Below are 20,009 nucleotides of genomic sequence, written 5' to 3' on the forward strand. Positions count from 1 at the left end.
ATTAAGGGTGTCCATGTCGTATGTCAAACGTGCCGACGCCCTGTAGAGTAAAAAGAACCCCTTTGGTCGTCATCCAGAGGTCTGGGGTGTCAGGAGTGCCACGAAAACCGCACCACACTGTCGAACAACATGTATGGCGTGGGCGTGTAGTTACCTGTCTACTTTTTATAAATGCTTTACGCGCCCTTTATTTGTGCACCGCTTCAAGCGCACGTTGACGCTCTTCCGCAAGCAAGACGGAAGCAAGGCGGAAGCTCCTTGGTGAAGACTCTGTGTTTGCTGAGGTTTAGGTGTGCCATTATAGCGCCATCTAGCGAGCACGCTGCTAATGACGGCTGTGGCCTCAAAGATTTCGGTGCACACCTTTACTTCCCACTTCATTTTTGGGTTGATTGGACGTATGACACACAAGGGTGCAAACAAAGTTGCATAAACCAGTGAAAAAGAAACTTTCTGTCTGAAATACGAGTTTGTTTGAGAGCACATCTCGGACGCACATATGACATGCACGAGGCTTCAGACAAGAAGCTTTATGAATTAGTGTAAACATTAAATATAATTCGATATAGAAAATGGACGAAATAATAACGGAAGAGAGGTGACAAGTTCAAGAAATCAAGCATGAATAGAGCTAAGAAGAGCATACATATACCAGTGTACTGTCGTTGCAAGGAACACCGTGATCGTAAGCGTTTTACCGAGACTGTAAGCGTCTTACCGAGGCCGTACATCTAACGTAATGAATGCAGCTTATAAAACAAATTGGCTTTTTCTTGCATATAGTGCGAACAATGGCGTACAACGCATGCGTTTGATTTGTTTTGTTTTATTTTCGGTCAAAGCTTTTCATTGTACGTACACGGGTAGAGGCTGTAATACATCCAATGGCTCCACTCATCCGATCCTCGAGCGTCCAAAACGCTCGCACTAAACAATGGCGGCAGCCGCTGCCCCGGCGGGCCATTCTACAGTGGCATGCACACTCGCTCACAGTCGCTTCGCTTCTGGGCGACCCCGAAGGAATACGAACACCGTTAAAGGAAAATTTAGAAAAGCTCTCGCATGCGAAGGGGTAGGGAAGGAGCAAATTTACAGCGGTCGTGCTGCTGCTGCTGCTGCCCGGGACGCACACACAGTTTAGCTCCGCGGGGCTGAAAACCCGCCGAGCAGACAGCATCAACCACGCGGATAATGGCTCCGCGCCTCGACTTTTGCTCCGGACCTCCTGAACTCGAGAGTGAGTGAGTGGGCGAGCGAGAGAGCGTTCGCTGAACACGCAACGTTATGCGAGGAGCAGCAGCAGGGTGCCCACGACGAGAGAAGACAAAAGACGAGAGAACAAGAAGGCCACAGGCTCGCCCGGCGGAATAACGCAGGCCCGCGCACTAATGGTGTCCCCACGCTGTCCTTCAAAGTTGTTTTAAACGTTTTGTAGCCCGCTTCCGTGTGTGCCCTTCTTTTTATTTCTCTCTCTCTCTCTCTCGTTCCGTCACGTTGTTTAGATTTTTAGACGTGGAGCACTATACAGTTCTTTTTGTACTCTTCGTCCCCCTTCGACATTTCTTCCGTTCTTGTTTGTAGCAAGCGTGATGTTGTTTCTGAGAGCGAAATTTTTCGGCATAGGCTTCTTCGCTCTCTATTACGGCTTCTCTTCTGCCGCTCACCGGCGTGCAGCCACTTTCGGAATGCGATCATGAACCTGACGGCCGCGAGATGGCTTCTAAATAAAGGACGGGCTTTAAAAAAGTAAAGGTGGAGTGCGGAGAGAGTAAGAAAAGAAGTAAAAAAAAAACGGTGCCCGGTACGGTGTCTCTCATTGTCTGCGGCCAGCCCGCAAAGTGTCATTTAACATCCGAGCTCTCCTCCGAACAGCCGCCTAACGCTGAAGCAGCGATCCTCCCTTATTGCACCGTATAGGCTTACCTTTTTTCATCTGGACGTACTTTACACTCCCACCGTCACTGCTGCTGCTGTCGCATAACACCCCCCCCCCCCTCTCCCCGCTACGACCACCATTTTCTTTTTCAGCTTTGTCAGTCGCTGCTTAGTTCGGTATCCGCAGCGTTGGGTTTACGCCGTCCTCTCTCGGTCCCGCGCCGCCGAGGCGTACGCTGTGTCCCGAACATTAAACATTCAAAACTACCGTAAGGACCAGCGACAACACGTTTAAGGGAGACGTTCTGAAATACGTGCCTTGGTGGTGACGCTCCCCCGCGCATATAAGCTGCCTCTTTCTTTTCTGTCCCTCAGCTTTAGCGTGACGCCGTCTCCTCCGCATTCATTTTTTAAAAATCATTTTCGTTTACTTCGCGTCGAAAGGAGGGTTTATGTAAAGAATCCTGGGCGGAAGATGCGCTCTCCCCAGCTGGCAGGGCTTCTACCCGTCAAAATTTCCAGCGCGGATAAGGGTCGAATGGAACGGTTAAAAGACGAAACGAAAGAGAGAGGAAAAAAAAAAAGAGCGAGACGCGGCGTGGTACGGTGCCGCGCTTCTGAATTTGGATAAGGCAGCACCGCCGGGCTCTCCATGAATCTTTGAAGAGGAGCCGCCCAAGCCTTTCGCTTCCCTTTCTGTTGGTTGGCGACGACGTCGGCTGTCTTAGCATAGCAGAGAAGAGCCCCAGGTCGCTCCAGTGTCATTGCACCATTGCGCATTTCCCTTCTCTCCTACCCGCCCCCCTCTTTCCGGAAAACGCACATACGCAGCAGACACGCATGCACGAGAAGGCAGCGGCGCGCAAGTACAGCCGTCCGTAGAAGAAACCGTACTGAGCTTTAGGCTTAATTCACTGCGCAGTCGTGTAGCCATCGTGAATTGAACAATGACGTCATCAGACATGTCGTACAACAATTTAGAGCGTTTAAACTGCAACCCTGATTGGACAGGCGTACCATGTGCGACTGTCCTGACGAGCCACGACTCACGGGTCCCTGTTGTAGAGAGAGAGAGAGAGAGAGAATGATGCATAGAAAGGCAGGGAGGTTAACGAGAGGTAGTTCCGGTTGGCTACCCTGCACGGGGGGAAGGGTTAAGGGGGATAAAAAGATGACGTCAATGGCGAACAAGTTAGTGTTTTTGACCTGTCCCAAGGAGACACATTTTTTGGGAAAGAGAAGCTGAGAGGCCTGCCTGAATGAAAGTTCTGACCTGCTACTCAGCATTGGAGAAGGGAGACGGTAGTAAAAATAGAGCGAGAGCCCTGCAAGTCTGTATATGTGGGAATGAGGGGGGTAAAATGCGCCTTACTATCATTACTGTCATGACGATGATTGCGATGTGCGTGTTCTCGTAACTGGTTCAGGCGCAAGATCACACCCTTGGATGCGAAAGTTGTTGCGGTTAGGAGTGTTTTTTGCAAGTTAGCCTTAGCCGTACCTTACTCTCGTTGCATTTATTCTTGCAGACTTGACCAAGGGCCCCGGCTCCCCGCAAGGCAAGACAGACTTTCGGACGTCAAACATAATCCAAGACGAGACAAAGACGAATCCGGACAGGTGCGTTTACGAGCATTTTCTTGGTTGCCTGCCTTTTTTCTTTCTTTTATCCATTTAATATCTCTGGTTATCTGCATCCCAAGCACCATCTGTAAATCAATACGTCAATACACGCTCTGCTAGTTTGATAAAGAACAAAGAAATCTCAGAAAGTTGAGCGAGCGCTTCGGCCTCCCTACGCAAATAAATCCCTTTTCCGCGTGCCTTTGAATTCAATATGCGGCACGGACGGCCGAGCTCCGAAATAAAAACAACCTTTTCTTTTTCCCTCAATGCATACTTCTTGTTCCTCAAGAAGTGTCGGTTGTTTGTTCAAGAAGTTCAGCGCTGCAGCGTAAACAAGAGGTTTAGCTATGCTTGCCGATAGTCCAGCTGCGTCTGGCAGCGTCGGTGCAAAAATTTTGAGCGCACATAAGGATGACTGACACTCCCATGAATATAATCATAAGCATAACGTCCGCTGGACCTTTAAACTATCACTCTTCTTATATACGCATTACGTTAGCTAGACATGTGCGTGCTCACAGACGCGATTTAACTCTTTTTTCATCGGCGAGCATTGGTTCGTACTTTAACATACCCGTTGGGCGCGGGCCTTTCGTATTGGAGTAAATATTTGCTTGATTTCTGATTAAACTTGCAGAATCAACCATGACTGACTTTCCGCTCGGAAGGAAAATTGGTTTACTCTGGTTGAAAACTTCATGTAGATTTCGAAATGCTTTGCCTCATCGCATCGCTGTGCTAGGGTGAAACGTTACGAGGGCTTTAATAGAATCAAAAGTATGAAATCTGGCGCACCGAGAAAGTACCAACCTCGTTCTGATTGTGGCCGAAATCGCTTCAGAAGATGGCGTTTACGTTTTTCCCAAAGAAACGCAACTTTTGACGGAAATGAACACCGTCGGCATCATTTCTGGTGAATCAAGCTCCGTCTGTTTCGTTGTTTCGTTTAATTAGTTATATCGAGACTTAACCGTACCAGAAACTTAAAGCACGCGTAGCCAGACTTGTGCATGTCGATTGCAGTTGGCGGTGTCTGTTGCCGCCTGCGAATGGAGTGTGTGTCGCCACTACGCAGGCTAGGCTACGGCGGCGCGGCTACCGGAGGTGCGGCAGTGGGTGGCGGCATACCGCTCCGCAACCACGTGCGCCACCCGCTGGGCCCGGGTCACCACTTCCCGCATTCTCGGATGCACCTGCGCAAGACACTCTCGTCGCGATGTTCCTGGAAGTGTGCCGCCATCACGGCATTCGTCCTCTCTCTGGCTCTGGTCATCGCTCTCGTCTACTTCATAGGTAGGTCGATCGATCGATCGATCGATCGATCGATCGATAGATAGATAGATAGATAGATAGATAGATAGATAGATAGATAGATAGATAGATAGATAGATAGATAGATAGATAGATAGATAGATAGATAGATAGATAGATAGATAGATAGATAGATAGATAGATAGATAGATAGATAGATAGATAGATAGATAGATAGATAGATAGATAGATAGATAGATAGATAGATAGATAGATAGATAGATAGATAGATAGATAGATAGATAGATAGATAGATAGATAGATAGATAGATAGATAGATAGATAGATAGATAGATAGATAGATAGATAGATAGATAGATAGATAGATAGATAGATAGATAGATAGATAGATAGATAGATAGATAGATAGATAGATAGATAGATAGATAGATAGATAGATAGATAGATAGATAGATAGATAGATAGATAGATAGATAGATAGATAGATAGATAGATAGATAGATAGATAGATAGATAGATAGATAGATAGATAGATAGATAGATAGATAGATAGATAGATAGATAGATAGATAGATAGATAGATAGATAGATAGATAGATAGATAGATAGATAGATAGATAGATAGATAGATAGATAGATAGATAGATAGATAGATAGATAGATAGATAGATAGATAGATAGATAGATAGATAGATAGATAGATAGATAGATAGATAGATAGATAGATAGATAGATAGATAGATAGATAGATAGATAGATAGATAGATAGATAGATAGATAGATAGATAGATAGATAGATAGATAGATAGATAGATAGATAGATAGATAGATAGATAGATAGATAGATAGATAGATAGATAGATAGATAGATAGATAGATAGATAGATAGATAGATAGATAGATAGATAGATAGATAGATAGATAGATAGATAGATAGATAGATAGATAGATAGATAGATAGATAGATAGATAGATAGATAGATAGATAGATAGATAGATAGATAGATAGATAGATAGATAGATAGATAGATAGATAGATAGATAGATAGATAGATAGATAGATAGATAGATAGATAGATAGATAGATAGATAGATAGATAGATAGATAGATAGATAGATAGATAGATAGATAGATAGATAGATAGATAGATAGATAGATAGATAGATAGATAGATAGATAGATAGATAGATAGATAGATAGATAGATAGATAGATAGATAGATAGATAGATAGATAGCGTTATGCTTGAAAGTGTCTATGATGGCAAGTTGTTTTTTCATCCACTTTAATTTCCATTAATTTATCGTTTCTTTATTTCATTTACTAAGCACAAGTAATTTCGCCTATGTTGTCCTTGGTGTCAGTGTTTGTTGGCTTCTTATGATATGATAACGTTAGACTCTCAAGCGCTCAATGCTGCAGCTTACATTTTTCTGTCATCGCTTAAGAACGCATTTCTCTGTTCTCTATTTTCCAGCAGTCCCTTTTCTCAGCTGGCAGGGTGGTCAGCACCGGTGTCCCGTCGTCATCGACGACGCGGAAGCGTCCGCTGGCGGAGAGAGCTACAAAAGTACGTACCACCGCGGTCCGAACGCCGACTTCAATCCCAACAGGGCCAGACAGCGCCGCCGAAGGGCGGCTTTAGAGCATCCTGCCTCCCCTCCTCCTGCGCCGACTGACATGCCCACTAACATTGTCGAAGGAAGCGGCGAAGAGCCGCAGCATTTTTGGTCCCCTCACGAATCCGAGTCTAGCGCGCAGCAGCGAAACCGCGGCAGTCGCAGTCCCGCGTACGAGTCCGAGTTCCACGCCGACACGGTCATCGTGATCCCCGACGATCCTCCGGCTACTCGCGTGAGCCGAATGCGCTGCGTCTGTAAGCGCTCGTTCGGCGAGATCTCGGAGCCGCCTCATTCCACCCCGCTTTCGCGGCAGGACAATTCGCAGGCATCCAGATCTCCTCCGGTCAAGCGGTCGGGCGCCGTAGAGGCTAGCACTGAGCTTCCGCCTCCTCTGCCGCGACCCATGGCCTTGTTTGGTTCTCCCGATCACAACGCGACCAGCAATGAGATCCCCATGTCGTTGCCCGATAGTCATGTGGACGACGGTGGTCCCGAACTCGACGTCTCTAGCATGGACGAACTCACGGGCCTCGAAAAGAACGTGGTCGAACACGAGCGCGACGGGTTTCCGCCGCCTGAACAGGACGCGGACAGCGGTGGCCGCGGTGGTGTCTCTCTGCCTCCTCTTCCTCCTCCCCCACCTCCTCCCCTTCCTTCGTCGGTATCGTCGGAGAGTGGCGAAGAGGCTTCGAACGAACAGGGACTCTCTGGTGCGGACGCTTCCGAGTTTTTAACCGTTGGTAAAAGTGGACCGGACGGCTCACCTCCGATGCCGTTCGGTCGCACTGACGGTTACGTGGACACTACTACTAACCTGAACTCGATTGAGCATGATGCCAGCACCGAGACGGACGTAGACCCTCGGCTCTTTGCCGACAAGGAAGCCGGAGGCTCCGGGCATTCGAAAGCTGTCCCTACCACTGCCGCCTGGTCCACCGAGTGGCCTCCCGATCTGGGTAAGTGGAGGCTTTCGCATGCCGGAGCGAGCGCCCGCAGCAAGGCTTCTTCGGCTGCTCGGGCCTATACATTCTTTGAAAGGGCGAACACGTTCTGCGGTCGGACGCCGCCCAATGTTGGAAGTCATGCCCGAATGCGAGCGAATCGGAGAGAAAGAAAAACGCTTCGCCTTTTCTGCCTGGCTCTGCTCAACGAGTTCTTCGCGATTTCCGCTTCCGTCCCTGTCGGCAACCTGCGCCTCTGCCGCCTCCAGCAGCAATGGTCTAACCTCGTCGTGCTTCTTGTCTGCTTCTCGGGTATACGTTTGTCTCGCCGTCTTGTCTTCGTCCGCTTTTCCGGAGCAGCGCTTGCTTTTGTACAGCGCTTGCGCGCCGCCATGGTGTGTACCGTACGTACTAACCGCTTCTCCTTCTCTCACAACTGTATTCTGGTAGCTTTCGCTTCGATATACCAGCGTGCAATGTGCTTTTACTTATACGTCTTGCTTACACGCAGCGTTTGTTTTCCCTGCGATCTCTTTTTATTCCTGTTTCTTGTGATTTTGCTTCTTGCAGTGGGCTCTCTCATGATTGCTACTATATGTTTTACACTTACGTCTCATTCGTTCAACCAAAGTCAGCGTGCTGTAACATCTAAGAGCCTTAACTTCACCGACGTCTCCAATGTTGTGATCAGTATATAGCCTACACTATTCGCAAATGTCTTTCGGTAAACTATTTCTGTGCTATCTGCGAAAGTTTTAGAAAGTGATGTCTAAAGATTTACTAAAACTTACAAGCAGTAACACGAGCTGCCATTGGTCATATCAGAGTTGGGAGCATATGCGGAAAATTCACTGAGAGAACGAAAAATGTAGGTTAACTTGAGTCGTATCGCAAACAGGAGTTCCAACTCTCTGGCATCCCATCCGTCGTTAGAGCGAGTGTAAGAAGCGAAATCTTTCACGAGACACGGAAACGCTAGAAATTGGGATAAATCTTCTAAACGAACCACAAATAATTGTTCGATCTTTTTTGGTTGTGGGACACCGTGAGCAGTACAGAAATGTCTATTTCACGGCTGACACATTGACATTTTAGCAAGCAGTACTTACAAACAAAACACTACAGTTCCTAAGCAAAAGCAGCAGCTCTGCGTTGTTCGGAATCTCTCTAGCAACAACATGAGCATTTAAATGCTTCACTGAATGAGCCTTATGTTTTATTTGAGTTGTGTGAAACATTAAGAGATCTGAAGATTCATGGCATTTTAATCAATTGCGTTATGGTTTTTGCTTCCAAGGTGACAGCGTGTTTCTCGCTGTTAATATTATAATAGCCGCCTATATCGACACCGAATTTGGATTCCGTGACCACTCCCGTGGTTTACTGACGTTTAAAATGAGAACAGGACGTAATGCGCTAGTGTTGGACGTGACGATATCTGCAGTTGTGGGCACATGAACTATCGCGTTGCATCGTTAAGCTATGTGTCACTTATCACAACACGTATATCCCCGTTCGCCTGTAACCATAAGCGGTATAACTAAGGATGCTCGTTCCGCGCGCTCAATTGATAAAGCTTTATTTCTTCCGTTAGCCACGTTGGTATCAACTTGTCTTGGTGTAACAAAACTTTTGCTACAAGGTGCGGCAGCAACCAACAAGAGCTGGCATTTGGCTCATGAAAGGCAGCACTCTATGAATAGCGATATGAAATGGTAGGAATAGAAAAAAAAAAAGAAGGAACGAGCTCTGGACGTAGCCTAACCAGGTATAAGCATACGTACTACACCACAAATAGTTGCAGTCTTTGTCAAAAGTTTCGAAACGACAAGGTATGTCACTGGACACTATAGTAGGGCTCCTGTATGTAACACACCTTGTGCTTGTAAGCTCAAAAGAGCGAGAATCGATTGTTCTCTGTCTCGCCAAGTTTCGCGCTGCGGAATTCGGGACCCCCGTGCGCGTTCGGACAAATCGGCCCGGACACGTGTACGGTGACTTCGAAGCTTTTGACATAGAATGCACGTAACACTGTGCACGAAAAGCGAACGATGGTTATATCGTGCCCTGAGAAGTAAAGGTGCAAGAATGCGTGTTTGAAACAATGCATACGGCGCCTGCTGACTTGGTTTCGCGCTCACCCGACAGGCCCGTCGGTCCTGCCTCCCAAGACGTTGCCGCCGAGCAGCGGCGAGTCGTTCGCCGACATGTCTGTGGGCCGACGCCACAGCAAAGTGGTCGCCTCGTACGGCCACTGGAACGTGCAGTTCCATCAACAGGAGCCCGGACTAGTCAAGTTCAACTACACGCTGCCCACGGGTGCCAGCGTGGGCATCTACGGCCGCCGCAACAGCGTGCCCACGCACACCCGGTACGACTTCGCGGAGATACTCTCGGCGCGGGACAGGCGGCACCGCAAGGCGGCCAAGGTGCGTACTCTTCCAACCTGGACGTCTGCATTGAGATCGGAATTTATTCGAAGCGACATCAATGCCAGCAGCGCTGCGGAAGACCAGGGAAGAGGTTGTCAAGGACAGCTTGACGGAACCTGGCTACTATAACCTGGCTGCTATAACTTAATGTAACTTAACCTAACGGGTCTGTCTCATAGCGAATCTTGCCACAAAACCCGCCGTGTTGACCGAATGCAGGCTGTGTGGCGGGTTTGTGGGAGGTGTGACTAGAGTATTACTGTTTTGGCACACGAATAAGTGCCACGTGACACGAAAAACGGTTGACACACACTAACCTTTAGGTGCCCTCGCCATGTCTCGAAGTATCTATTAGTACGCTGAAATCAAGAATAAATTACGAGCTAGCCCGATCCTGCATGTCATTCAATGTGAGTTGATTTCTTGTACGTTGTACAGGTGTAACCAGACGGGTCATTTTCGACCATGTGCCATTTGATATTGATGTTTTCTCCTGAAAAGTGGTTGTGTCCCCCATGGTACGGCTCATGGAATGACATAGGCACAGCGTATTCTCAATATGGCTTCAGATATGCGGTATGATTGAAGGATTGCATACGCTTTATTTGTTGTTTACAGGCAACATTCCAGAACACGTGTCAGGTACACTCCAGCAGTTTTTGAATTATTTTGTGGCAAAGGGAACTCTAATGGCGTTATACTGCCAAGTTAACAAAGAGATAATTATATATTTAAATGATGACTCTAGGGCAAGAGGAATTAAAGAAACGTGCACTTTTATGCTCAATAGTGTGCGAGGAATCGGTCATGTAACCGCGAAACATGTGCTCCTACTCAACTAATATCTGCTGTCGTGGTTTGTACGAACGCACCATATCCACTCGTTTTGACGCTTTCTTTCTATTTTGTTTCCTTCCCCCGTCTCAACAGCAGGAGAGCTTCAGCATGGAATTCATACACTTCCTGGATCATGGTCGCTGGTACATTTCGGTATACAATGATGGAGACCAGCAGCAAGAAATTTCTTTCGTCAGCGTGGCCACTGGTAAGACGCCCGCGAGCTTCGGGCTATATAACCTTGCTCCGGATTCGCTCACTTTACCGTTTTTCTATTTCAATGGTCCCAATAGTAAATAATGTGTAAATCATGCGTAACGAAATGTGGCGGATCGAATTATCTTATTCGAAGAAACGAGAGCAGATGTTACCTGTCAAAGAATATTTTAATAAATGATCGCTCAAGCTGTCTAATTTCTTCCGTTTCATAGGAGTCATCATCATCAGTCATCATCAGTATTAATAAGCAAAAACATCCCCGCTTTATAGTCGGCCTCAGCGCGCATCTCTGGCTGAAGTCTACAACGACTGTCGTTTGTTTGTTCTGCCTTCCAGATGTATCGAGCCTTCCTTGCCCTTACGACTGTCATGGACACGGAACCTGCAACATGGGGAAATGCGACTGTGACCAGGACTATGCAGGCGAATCTTGCGCCTACCGTAAGTGCTTGCTGTTTGGAAGCGCCCTCTGTTGAGCTACACATGCACAATATTGCCGACCCTGCCTGTAGACCAACACGTTCTTTGGTAGGGGCTTACCTAGAATTTTGATTTGAGTGAAAGTTTTGCAAAAGACTGAAAACTGAATTTTAAGTTTCTCTTTCTTATTCATAAAGTGGATTCTAGTAGCATTTGCTGTTATGCGCCAGCTGTTATGGGTGAAACATGCGTATATCGTAAAGTTCAATAGCAAAGAATGTGATTGGATGAAAGTGGTGAGGTTAGAAAACTTGCAGGCGTGGGGTGGGTTGGGTTGGCGGAGGAGACGGGCAATTTAAAGTACATGTTAAATGAGTGGCGCCTTTATCTAGCAGAGAACTTAAATTACTATATTAACGAAAAAGTGCGCGACAAAGACGTAGACGAGAAAGATAGAAACGTCAAAAAGGGGTGGAAACACACCAACTTGCCCAGCTCTCAGTTTTCATGAACTTAAAGTTCACTGACAATGACCGTGACAATGCCGTTATGCTGAGTATGATAGCAGCAAAGTGTATATAAACTTTTTCGCGATGTGAAAAGAGCGTTCTAATGAAAAAAATCTTCGGTGGGCACATAAAATCAGTTTCCGTTTCCCAAGAACCACTAGACGTTGGAAGAACGGTCGATTTAATGAGTAGTCCATCAAAGCGATATCAAGCTTTAGGTTTCCTAATGTCGTTTGCTACGCGTAATGAAGACCTGCGCTATCCACCACGTTTTAAGCGAAACGTTTATTGTCTCCTGCAGGCGTGTGTCCGGTGCTCTGCAGCGGGAGAGGTCAATACACAAACGGCGAGTGTGTCTGCCAGCCGGGATGGAAAGGCCGGGAGTGCCAGCTGCGCGAAGACGAGTGTGAGGTGGCCGACTGCTCGGGTCATGGGGACTGCCTGGACGGCGTGTGCCGATGCTTTCCCGGCTACAAGGGTGCCCACTGCGAGGAAGGTAGGTGCACTTTTTTTTACTGCTTTTCCCGCCACCCCCTGCATGCGCGATGCGACAGGGATGTCCCGCATAACGGTCAGGTGACGACAAACGACTGGAGCGCGTACTAAACCCGTTTTCTAGACTAACGTTTCTCACACGGTAGTACGCGAACACTCAGCGGCCCTCCTCGAGAAACACCTGGAGGTGTCCGCGGGCAGCACTTCAGAGACGCGTCGTCGCCGAACTTCGTCGGTCAATACAACGAAGCAGTCTGTAGAAGCGCTTGTGGCGGATTTGTCTGCGTTTAACAGTGTTACCCCCTTCGACACAGCTCAAACTTCGGATTTGTAGTGCGCTCAATAGAAATTGTTGCGTGCGGCAGCAACTCCTTTACTTGTTCGCAACTTTGGGAGGCTGAAGTGTACAACACTCCGATGGCCCCAGCCGTGGCGTAGCCAGAAAATTTGCATCTTAGTCCCTTGCGAGGCGAGGCACGTCGCTCAGCATGCCATGTGGCCCCCGCAGTGGACTGCCTGGACCCCGAGTGCTCTGGCCACGGCGTATGCGTGAGTGGCATGTGCCTGTGCCGCAAGGGCTGGAAGAGCAATGACTGCAGCGAGCCAGACAGCGACGCCCTGCGCTGCTTGCCCGACTGCTCAGGGCACGGCCAGTTTGACTTGGACCTTCAGCGTTGCGCCTGCGACGACCAATGGACTGGGCCAGATTGCTCCCAAGGTCAGTTGAATGTCGTTTTCAGAGTCCGGCCGTTGCCTTGTGGTATCTGCGACGGCGGGGTAGAGCTAGAGGCTGCGTCCTGAAGCCGTAACGAACACTGAGGTCAAGGTCGCGATAGTCCATTGTGTGCACAGGAAGGAAGGAAAGAGAAAAGCAGAAGGCAGGGAAGTTAACCAGAATAACGTCCGGTTGCTAACCCTACACCGGGGGAATGGGAAAGGGGAAACAAATATGGCAGGGAGAGAGAGGAGGGAAGGAAAGAAGGAAATTAGCGGTGAGTGCGTTGACGCGTGTAGTCTAACATATGCACAGGATTCAAAACTAGCTTCCCGGGGAATCGAATCACGAGAGGCGGCTTGTATTACAGTGTGGACCATACCTCGAAGTCGCTCAGTCATTGTAGATAAGGGGCGGCAATGTGACACGACATGTATTCAGAGTTGCTTTAAAGGAATGTGCCGGGAAGTGTGTGCGTGGGGTGGGGGTGTCTGCTCGTGACATCGGGTGCGCCAGTTAAAGACATCTAATGGGAGCTGGCTATGCGCCATCTTTCAGAGAAATGCGACCTCGACTGCGGCCCCCACGGGAGATGCCAGGGGGGCGAGTGCATCTGCATCGACGGCTGGACCGGACTGAAGTGCAACGAGAAGCTCTGCGACATCCGCTGCGTCGAACACGGCCAGTGCAAGAACGGCACCTGCCTCTGCATACAAGGCTGGAACGGTCGGCACTGCACGCTCGGTGAGAGCACTATTTTCTGCGTTATTGAATTCATTATTCACCTACCTGAGGGAGCAGACGACGTGCAAATTGCGAACAGCGCCGGAATTATGACTGCCACGAGGCTGGAACTTGAGAATCTGCAGGCAAATAATGCCTTCATACAAGTTAATTGGAACAGTCAGTAGACCGTCTACAGACTTCTAAACTTTTTCACCTCTTTATGGGCTTCTCCTTTTCACACAATGAGCTTGGTAGACTGCCCATAAACAAAAATTGTTAGCAGGTCTGCTTCTTTTGGTTCATAGGTGCGTCATCGTCGCCCAGCAGGGCTTCTATAACACATATGTACGCGTCAGTAGATAAAAAGTGTGACTCCAAAAGTTCATAAGCTTCTGAAAACAACTTATAGCTCTAAAGAAAGTAAGAAAGACTCTATAGATATGCTTCAAATTGCATAAATAATATGTTGTGATAATGTCAGCAGACATTACATGGCAGTTTTTGTTGCCAATCGGGCAGTTCGGTATAACGCATCACGGTATTGCATAAATGCCCTACTCTCATCTGTTTCATCAGTTGCTCTCTCTCTGAACATCGAACATTGGGCACTGCATTTCTGGCTTAGCTGAAACTGCCTTCTCGGCCATCCTTTAGACGCTATAAGGTCGGCTTATACCGTAGCAAACCGTAGGAAACGACTATGTGCTTTCACACAGGCTTTGCGCTCTCGCATATATCCCAACATACGTGCCCATAGTGGCAGCGCAAAGGCTGTATAAAGCTAACCTCTAAACGGCAAGTTCGATTTCTGGCCACGGTTACCAGGTTCTGATGTGGGTGAAATACAAGAACGTTCATGCGGACAATTTTAGGCGCACGGTAAAAGAACTCCAGATATCCGAATTCGGTCTGGACCCCTCATTATGACGTCCCTCATAGCCGAGATGCCACTTCGTTTGAAGTTCCGTTTTAAAAGTGAATGCGAACCTCGCCGGGTTTCGTGACCGCGGGAGCTGCGGCCTGGCTGTTCTCTTGCCGAATAGGCCAACCAGTCACACCGGAGTACGCGCGCCGCTGGGTTCCTTGCACCACCACCAGTGGCGGTCGCCTCTGGGCATCCGCGTCAGCGGCGGCGCCGGCCGTGCGGAAGAATGAAAAAAGGAGAGCCAGAAAGCTAGCTTTTGCGTGTGTGTGTGTGTGTGTGTGTGTGTGTTAGTGCGCGCGCGTGTGTGTGGGTGTATTAGTGCGCGCGTGTAACCGTGTTTCGACTGTTTATGCGCTCACAGAAAGCTTAGCTGTTTATAGATTCCAACTCGGTAGATCTGCTGCATTTTTTTTTTATTCTTGAATTCTGAAATGCTACAATGTTCGTTATCCACGCGTCTGTTCCCTAGCCTTTATGCCTGCGGTTCATGTTCTGCTGGTATCTTCGACATGTAAAAATGTAAATATACGGAAACGTAAAATGTAATGGCATTTGTTGTGAACGTGTCTGCCACTACAGAATATATTGGTGAATTTTTTTTCTGACGAAATCTTACGCTCAATTCAGTGACGCTTGCCTATTGCGCGTTTTTTCTTTAAATTATTATTATTCTGCTGCTTTCAGAGGGCTGTCCTCATAGCTGCAACAGTCATGGAGACTGCATCATGTCTGACGGAGACTGGCGATGCAAGTGCCACAGTGGTTGGGATGGTCCCGACTGCAATGTTCCCATGGAGAAAACATGCGACGACCGCATTGACAATGATAATGGTCAGTAGTTTTATCCTATTTGCCTTACCTATAGCGGAACTTCGTAGACGCGGCTTGCTTCATTTTTTTAATTTATTTATGTTATTAGTTTTTGCGTGTATTTCCTCGCCAATTATGTTCGTCAAGGTGCCGTCCGCAGAGAAAACCAGAATTAGTGACGGATAGTACAAACAGACGGACAGACGACTCCGGCACACTACCTGTGCGGGGTGACACGCCCTCGCGTGTTTTCTTTCATGTTTCTGATGTTTTGCAAGTAGAAACTAATTTAGTTATCGATACGTTCTTACGACCGTGATTAAGGTGGCGATGTAAAGTTCGCGTTTAGTTTCAAGGGGCACCTTTTTTTTTTTTCTTTCGTTATTTCGTGTCAAGCTCCCGAACAAATCGCCTGCAAGCTGTTGCGATTCTGCTTTCTCCACAGACGGGCTTACCGACTGCGCCGACAGCGAGTGTTGCTCGCACAAGGCGTGCACGAAGAACCCCCTCTGCTTCGCGTCGTCCGACCCGCTGGATATCTTGCTGCGGAAACAGCCGCCGGCAGTGACGGCTTCTTTCTTTCAAAGGATGCAGTTCCTCATTGAAGAAGACTCGGTGCAGAGTTACGCCAAGAAGGACGCTTTCAATGACAGGTATACTAACCACGTTCGCCTCTCGCGCCGGCCTCGTGTTCCGAGTTTTCACAATTCTTGCCTTTAGTAAGCAAGGTTTGTACGTGTGTGTCCAGCTCGCATGCTTTCTTTTAGCTGTAACAGCCTTACCCAGCTAACAAGCTCGCCGCCAGCTTTTTGTAAGAACTGTGCGCAAATGCTATCTATAACCTGCGCGATGTTGCCACGCTTCAGTGCTGTGCAAATGCAATGCCTCTTTGCCGTTGGTTTACTTTCAACATTCGCAAGCTTGCTCTCGCTAACTTGTGCTCCAGCGTGCATGCTTGTCTTTTTCCTCTGCATCAATTAACCAAAGACTTCCTTTCTTTACCTGCTGCTTCAGTCTGATACGGAATCATTTCAATGCAAGGTAGGTTCGTGTTCTCACTCTTTCGCTCTATGCATGCTAGATGTGCCTTTGTGACTAATGGTTGTCAGTCGTGTCCGCTTTAACACAAACTTTTATAAATAATTTTCGTGTGCTATTTATGAGCGCAACACGTTTGCCTGTTTATCTATCTATTTGCAAAGTAATGTCTTCAAAGTGCTTTTGTTGCACGTGTACTACCAGCCAGAAAAGTCTTTAGACAAGTACCGCGGGGGAAAATGCAGCTCCTATTCTCGAGTAATGCACTCAAATTGAAGGGCAGTTTAGATAGTATTACAACTGTTCCGATGTTCAAGTCAATTTTCAACTGAACCAAAAAGCCTCCAGAGAAGATTAAACTGTTTGAAGGCACTTCTAGTGTCTGAACTTTCACGGCCGATAGTACATCATCTCTAAATATGCATGAGTGCTTATGTGTCCAATTTCTTGCATGCACCTGCTGTTATCGTTCTGTCGTAAACCTACCTTGCAAGTCTGTTCTGTAAATATTCATTTCTAAATTTGTGTGCTTGTTGCTTCATGCCAGTATACATTCTGTCTCGTCTTGCATTTGGGGACACTGTAATACTCGCAATAATTTGTTCTGGAGTTTTGAGCTGTTCGTGCTTGTCATTAAATTGGTTGCATTTTTAATTTCAGCCGGGCCTCAGTTGTCAGAGGTCAAGTTGTGAGTTCCTCAGGAAGTCCACTAAAAGGAATCAGAGTTGGGACTGCTGGAGATGGCTTAATTGGCTTCACTGTTACAAGAGACTCCGGGTGGTATGTGTTTATTTGCTGCAATTTGGCAATCACCGGTGTTACCAAGAACGCGTGGCATTTTTTCTGCAGAGCAGTACAGTGCGTTAGATTAACCATATGCCTGTTTTATTTGAATTCCTCGTAAATAGCGGTATTTATTGCGTACTCCTGCACGCTGATGTCTATAATAACTTGAATAACTCTAGAAGTGACGTGGTACAGACATTTAAGTTATCATCAGTCTACCTGCGCTCTTTACCGGTGACGCAACCGCGAGATTTCATACCTTCCAGAAGACGGCCTCTGCCGACTGCTCATGTTCAATAATATTGCTTCTTTCCTCATTTCAGGTTTGATTTGATGGTCAATGGTGGTGGAGCAGTGACGTTGCAGTTTCGACGGGACCCGTTCGATCTTCACGAGCGGACTGTAATGGTGCCTTGGAATGAAATCGTTGTCATGAACAAGGTGATCATGAGTCTCAGCCAGAACAAGGCGCTGGAGAACAGAGGCCTCGCCTGTAGCGACCATGACTACGACACCATGAGGCCCGTCGTACTTGCCACCTGGAAGCATGGTTTCCAGGGTGGATGTCCGGAGAGAAGCGCCGTCCTAGCCGAATCGCAGGTACGCTCAAAATTCTCCCTTGGCGCAAGAATTCGTACCCGTTCATTGGGCAGCTGCCTAACGAAACTGGTGGGCTGTTGCTGTGACGTAATGTATGCTCCGTTCCATACATATCAGTCAACGCTGTGGAAGTTACGCAAGAAGTTCGGGCAGGAAAAGTTATCACTCCGCGCGTTCCGTCTGTGCTTTCTGGACGTTCCGTTCATGCTCCGTAGCGCGCCAACAGCGTTCGCTCGCGCGAGCATGCACGTGAGGCTCCTCTCGACGGGTTGCAAATAAAAAAAAACTCAAAAGAACAATACAAATGATCTAAAACAACGCATTACATAGCAGCCGTATACTAGAGCGTTCTAAGGGTTAAAACTTGTTCCATTCAATATACTGAGCCTATATAAAAAACAGTTGCGCACAATTGTGGTCAAAAAACATCGAACTATATCCAAGTGCGAACGAAGCCACTGCAGGAAGGCTCTCTAGCCTCCACAGCATTAAATGCTATGTATGGAACGGAGTATAGACAACGAGATCGTTGAGATACACAGGCACGAATACTGGAGGGGCATCAGCGCAATTTACCTATTATGCCGGTTCGTAGTGTACCAGTTAAACCTCAGCCCTTGATAAAAGAAAGCTATTCGCTTTCTTTCTTTGTAGGATCAGAAGTATGTACGAATTGCCGATGTAATTTGATTCACCATTTTTCTGTAGCATCTTTCTCAAAGCTGTTGGCTCGACCAACAGCTCGACCCGGTCTTTCTCAAAGCGGTTGATCGCCCTTTGACAATGCCGTTGCGCGTTCTTCCGTTCTGCTTCTCCCAGGTCGTGCAAGAAAGCATTGCCATACCTGGGACTGCCCTGCACCTCGTCTACCACAGCAGCAGGGCTGGAGGCTATCTGTCCACCATACAACTCCAGCTGACTCCCGAAACCATTCCGTTGACTCTGAGGCTGATCCATCTCAAGATATCGATAGAGGGCATCCTTTTTGAGAAGAAGTTTGAAGCTGACCCAGGAATCAAATTTACTTACGCCTGGAACCGCAGGAACGTCTACAGGCAAAAAGTTTACGGAGTTGCTGTGGCAACAGGTAAGCATGCATGTGTTTACTCGCACGTACAGTGCAAATACTACAGGTAACCAAGTACTACATTTACGTCGTGTTTGTGGGACTTCTTTTTCTTCAACAAAATATATTAATGCTTGTGAGCGTTACCAGACAGCAGATCAATATCATTTTTGATGAGCTAAGACATGCACTGCTGCATCTACGTGAACACATGCACCTGCACCAAGTCAAAATTTCTGACATTTCTGTTTTCAGGGGTTTTATATCCCTGTTCCTATGTCCTCTCTTGTAAATGTTCAAGCGCAAGCAAAAAAAAAAAAAGGAAAAAGAACTAAGTTATTTTCTGCCTTAAGATTTCAATCTAAGCATACTGTCAACCCTATTTTGATTTTAGCATTTGCGTAGAAAGTAGAAAGTTAGTGTGGGCTAACCATTTTCTTAGTTTATACTCTATGAATTTTTTTATTAATGACCAATTCATTGTCTGTTCCCTGTATTTTTCAGTGTACGTCGGTTATGAATACAGCAACTGTCCATCGGTAATATGGGAAGTGCAAGCCACACAAGTGAGTGGACATGACATGAGCATATCGGAAATTGGAGGGTGGAATCTGGACATACATCACAGATACAATTTCCATGAAGGTGAGTCAGTTTCAGAGAGGGACGGCACTAAGTAGACATTGATTATTTCGGTTTCACATAACACTTTGGCGCTATTCTTGTTCGTTCTTATTAGGAATTCTTCAGAAAGGCGATGGAACAAACATTTACTTAAAGAACAAGCCCAAAGTGATGCTTACTGCAGTGGGTGATGGCCAACAAAGGCCGCTTCACTGCCAGCAGTGCACCGGAATTGCCAAAGAACAAAGATTGCTGGCACCTGTTGCGTTGGCTTCTTCGCCAGACGGCTCCATTTACGTTGGCGACTTCAACCTCATTCGACAAATTACCACTGATGGCAAAATTCGCACCATAGTTGAGCTCAGGTGAGAAATGGTTCATATTGAAATAGCTGCAAATGTGCTTGCTGCTTGACAAAAGATGAATACCCGCGGGTGTTTCATTGAGGTCACACGTTCAAGAAAAACTTAT

The 20,009-nt window shown here is 47.2% G+C and overlaps 1 protein-coding gene across 3 annotated transcripts in view; it reads left to right on the plus strand.

Annotated features, from left to right (window-relative positions):
• Positions 1 to 20,009, plus strand: part of Ten-m (teneurin transmembrane protein Ten-m) — a 45,214-nt gene that overhangs the window by 12,709 nt on the left and 12,496 nt on the right. Inside the window, exons 3-19 of one of the 3 annotated variants that reach the window (XM_072287789.1) lie at positions 3,405 to 3,495; positions 4,577 to 4,794; positions 6,251 to 6,343; positions 9,485 to 9,765; positions 10,699 to 10,813; positions 11,161 to 11,265; positions 12,055 to 12,249; positions 12,757 to 12,966; positions 13,522 to 13,707; positions 15,299 to 15,445; positions 15,870 to 16,077; positions 16,439 to 16,465; positions 17,123 to 17,242; positions 17,572 to 17,848; positions 18,668 to 18,935; positions 19,419 to 19,559; positions 19,654 to 19,903. In XM_072287789.1, the coding sequence (XP_072143890.1) occupies positions 3,405 to 3,495; positions 4,577 to 4,794; positions 6,251 to 6,343; positions 9,485 to 9,765; positions 10,699 to 10,813; positions 11,161 to 11,265; positions 12,055 to 12,249; positions 12,757 to 12,966; positions 13,522 to 13,707; positions 15,299 to 15,445; positions 15,870 to 16,077; positions 16,439 to 16,465; positions 17,123 to 17,242; positions 17,572 to 17,848; positions 18,668 to 18,935; positions 19,419 to 19,559; positions 19,654 to 19,903 (2,932 nt within the window). Of the gene's footprint in view, positions 1 to 3,404; positions 3,496 to 4,576; positions 4,795 to 6,250; positions 6,344 to 6,383; positions 7,352 to 9,484; positions 9,766 to 10,698; positions 10,814 to 11,160; positions 11,266 to 12,054; positions 12,250 to 12,756; positions 12,967 to 13,521; positions 13,708 to 15,298; positions 15,446 to 15,869; positions 16,078 to 16,438; positions 16,466 to 17,122; positions 17,243 to 17,571; positions 17,849 to 18,667; positions 18,936 to 19,418; positions 19,560 to 19,653; positions 19,904 to 20,009 lie in introns of those variants that run through there. The other 2 variants (XM_072287787.1, XM_072287788.1) reach the window with 2 other exon arrangements.

This window comes from Dermacentor andersoni, chromosome 4 (assembly GCF_023375885.2).
Source record: "Dermacentor andersoni chromosome 4, qqDerAnde1_hic_scaffold, whole genome shotgun sequence".
NCBI classification, from domain to species: domain Eukaryota; kingdom Metazoa; phylum Arthropoda; class Arachnida; order Ixodida; family Ixodidae; genus Dermacentor; species Dermacentor andersoni.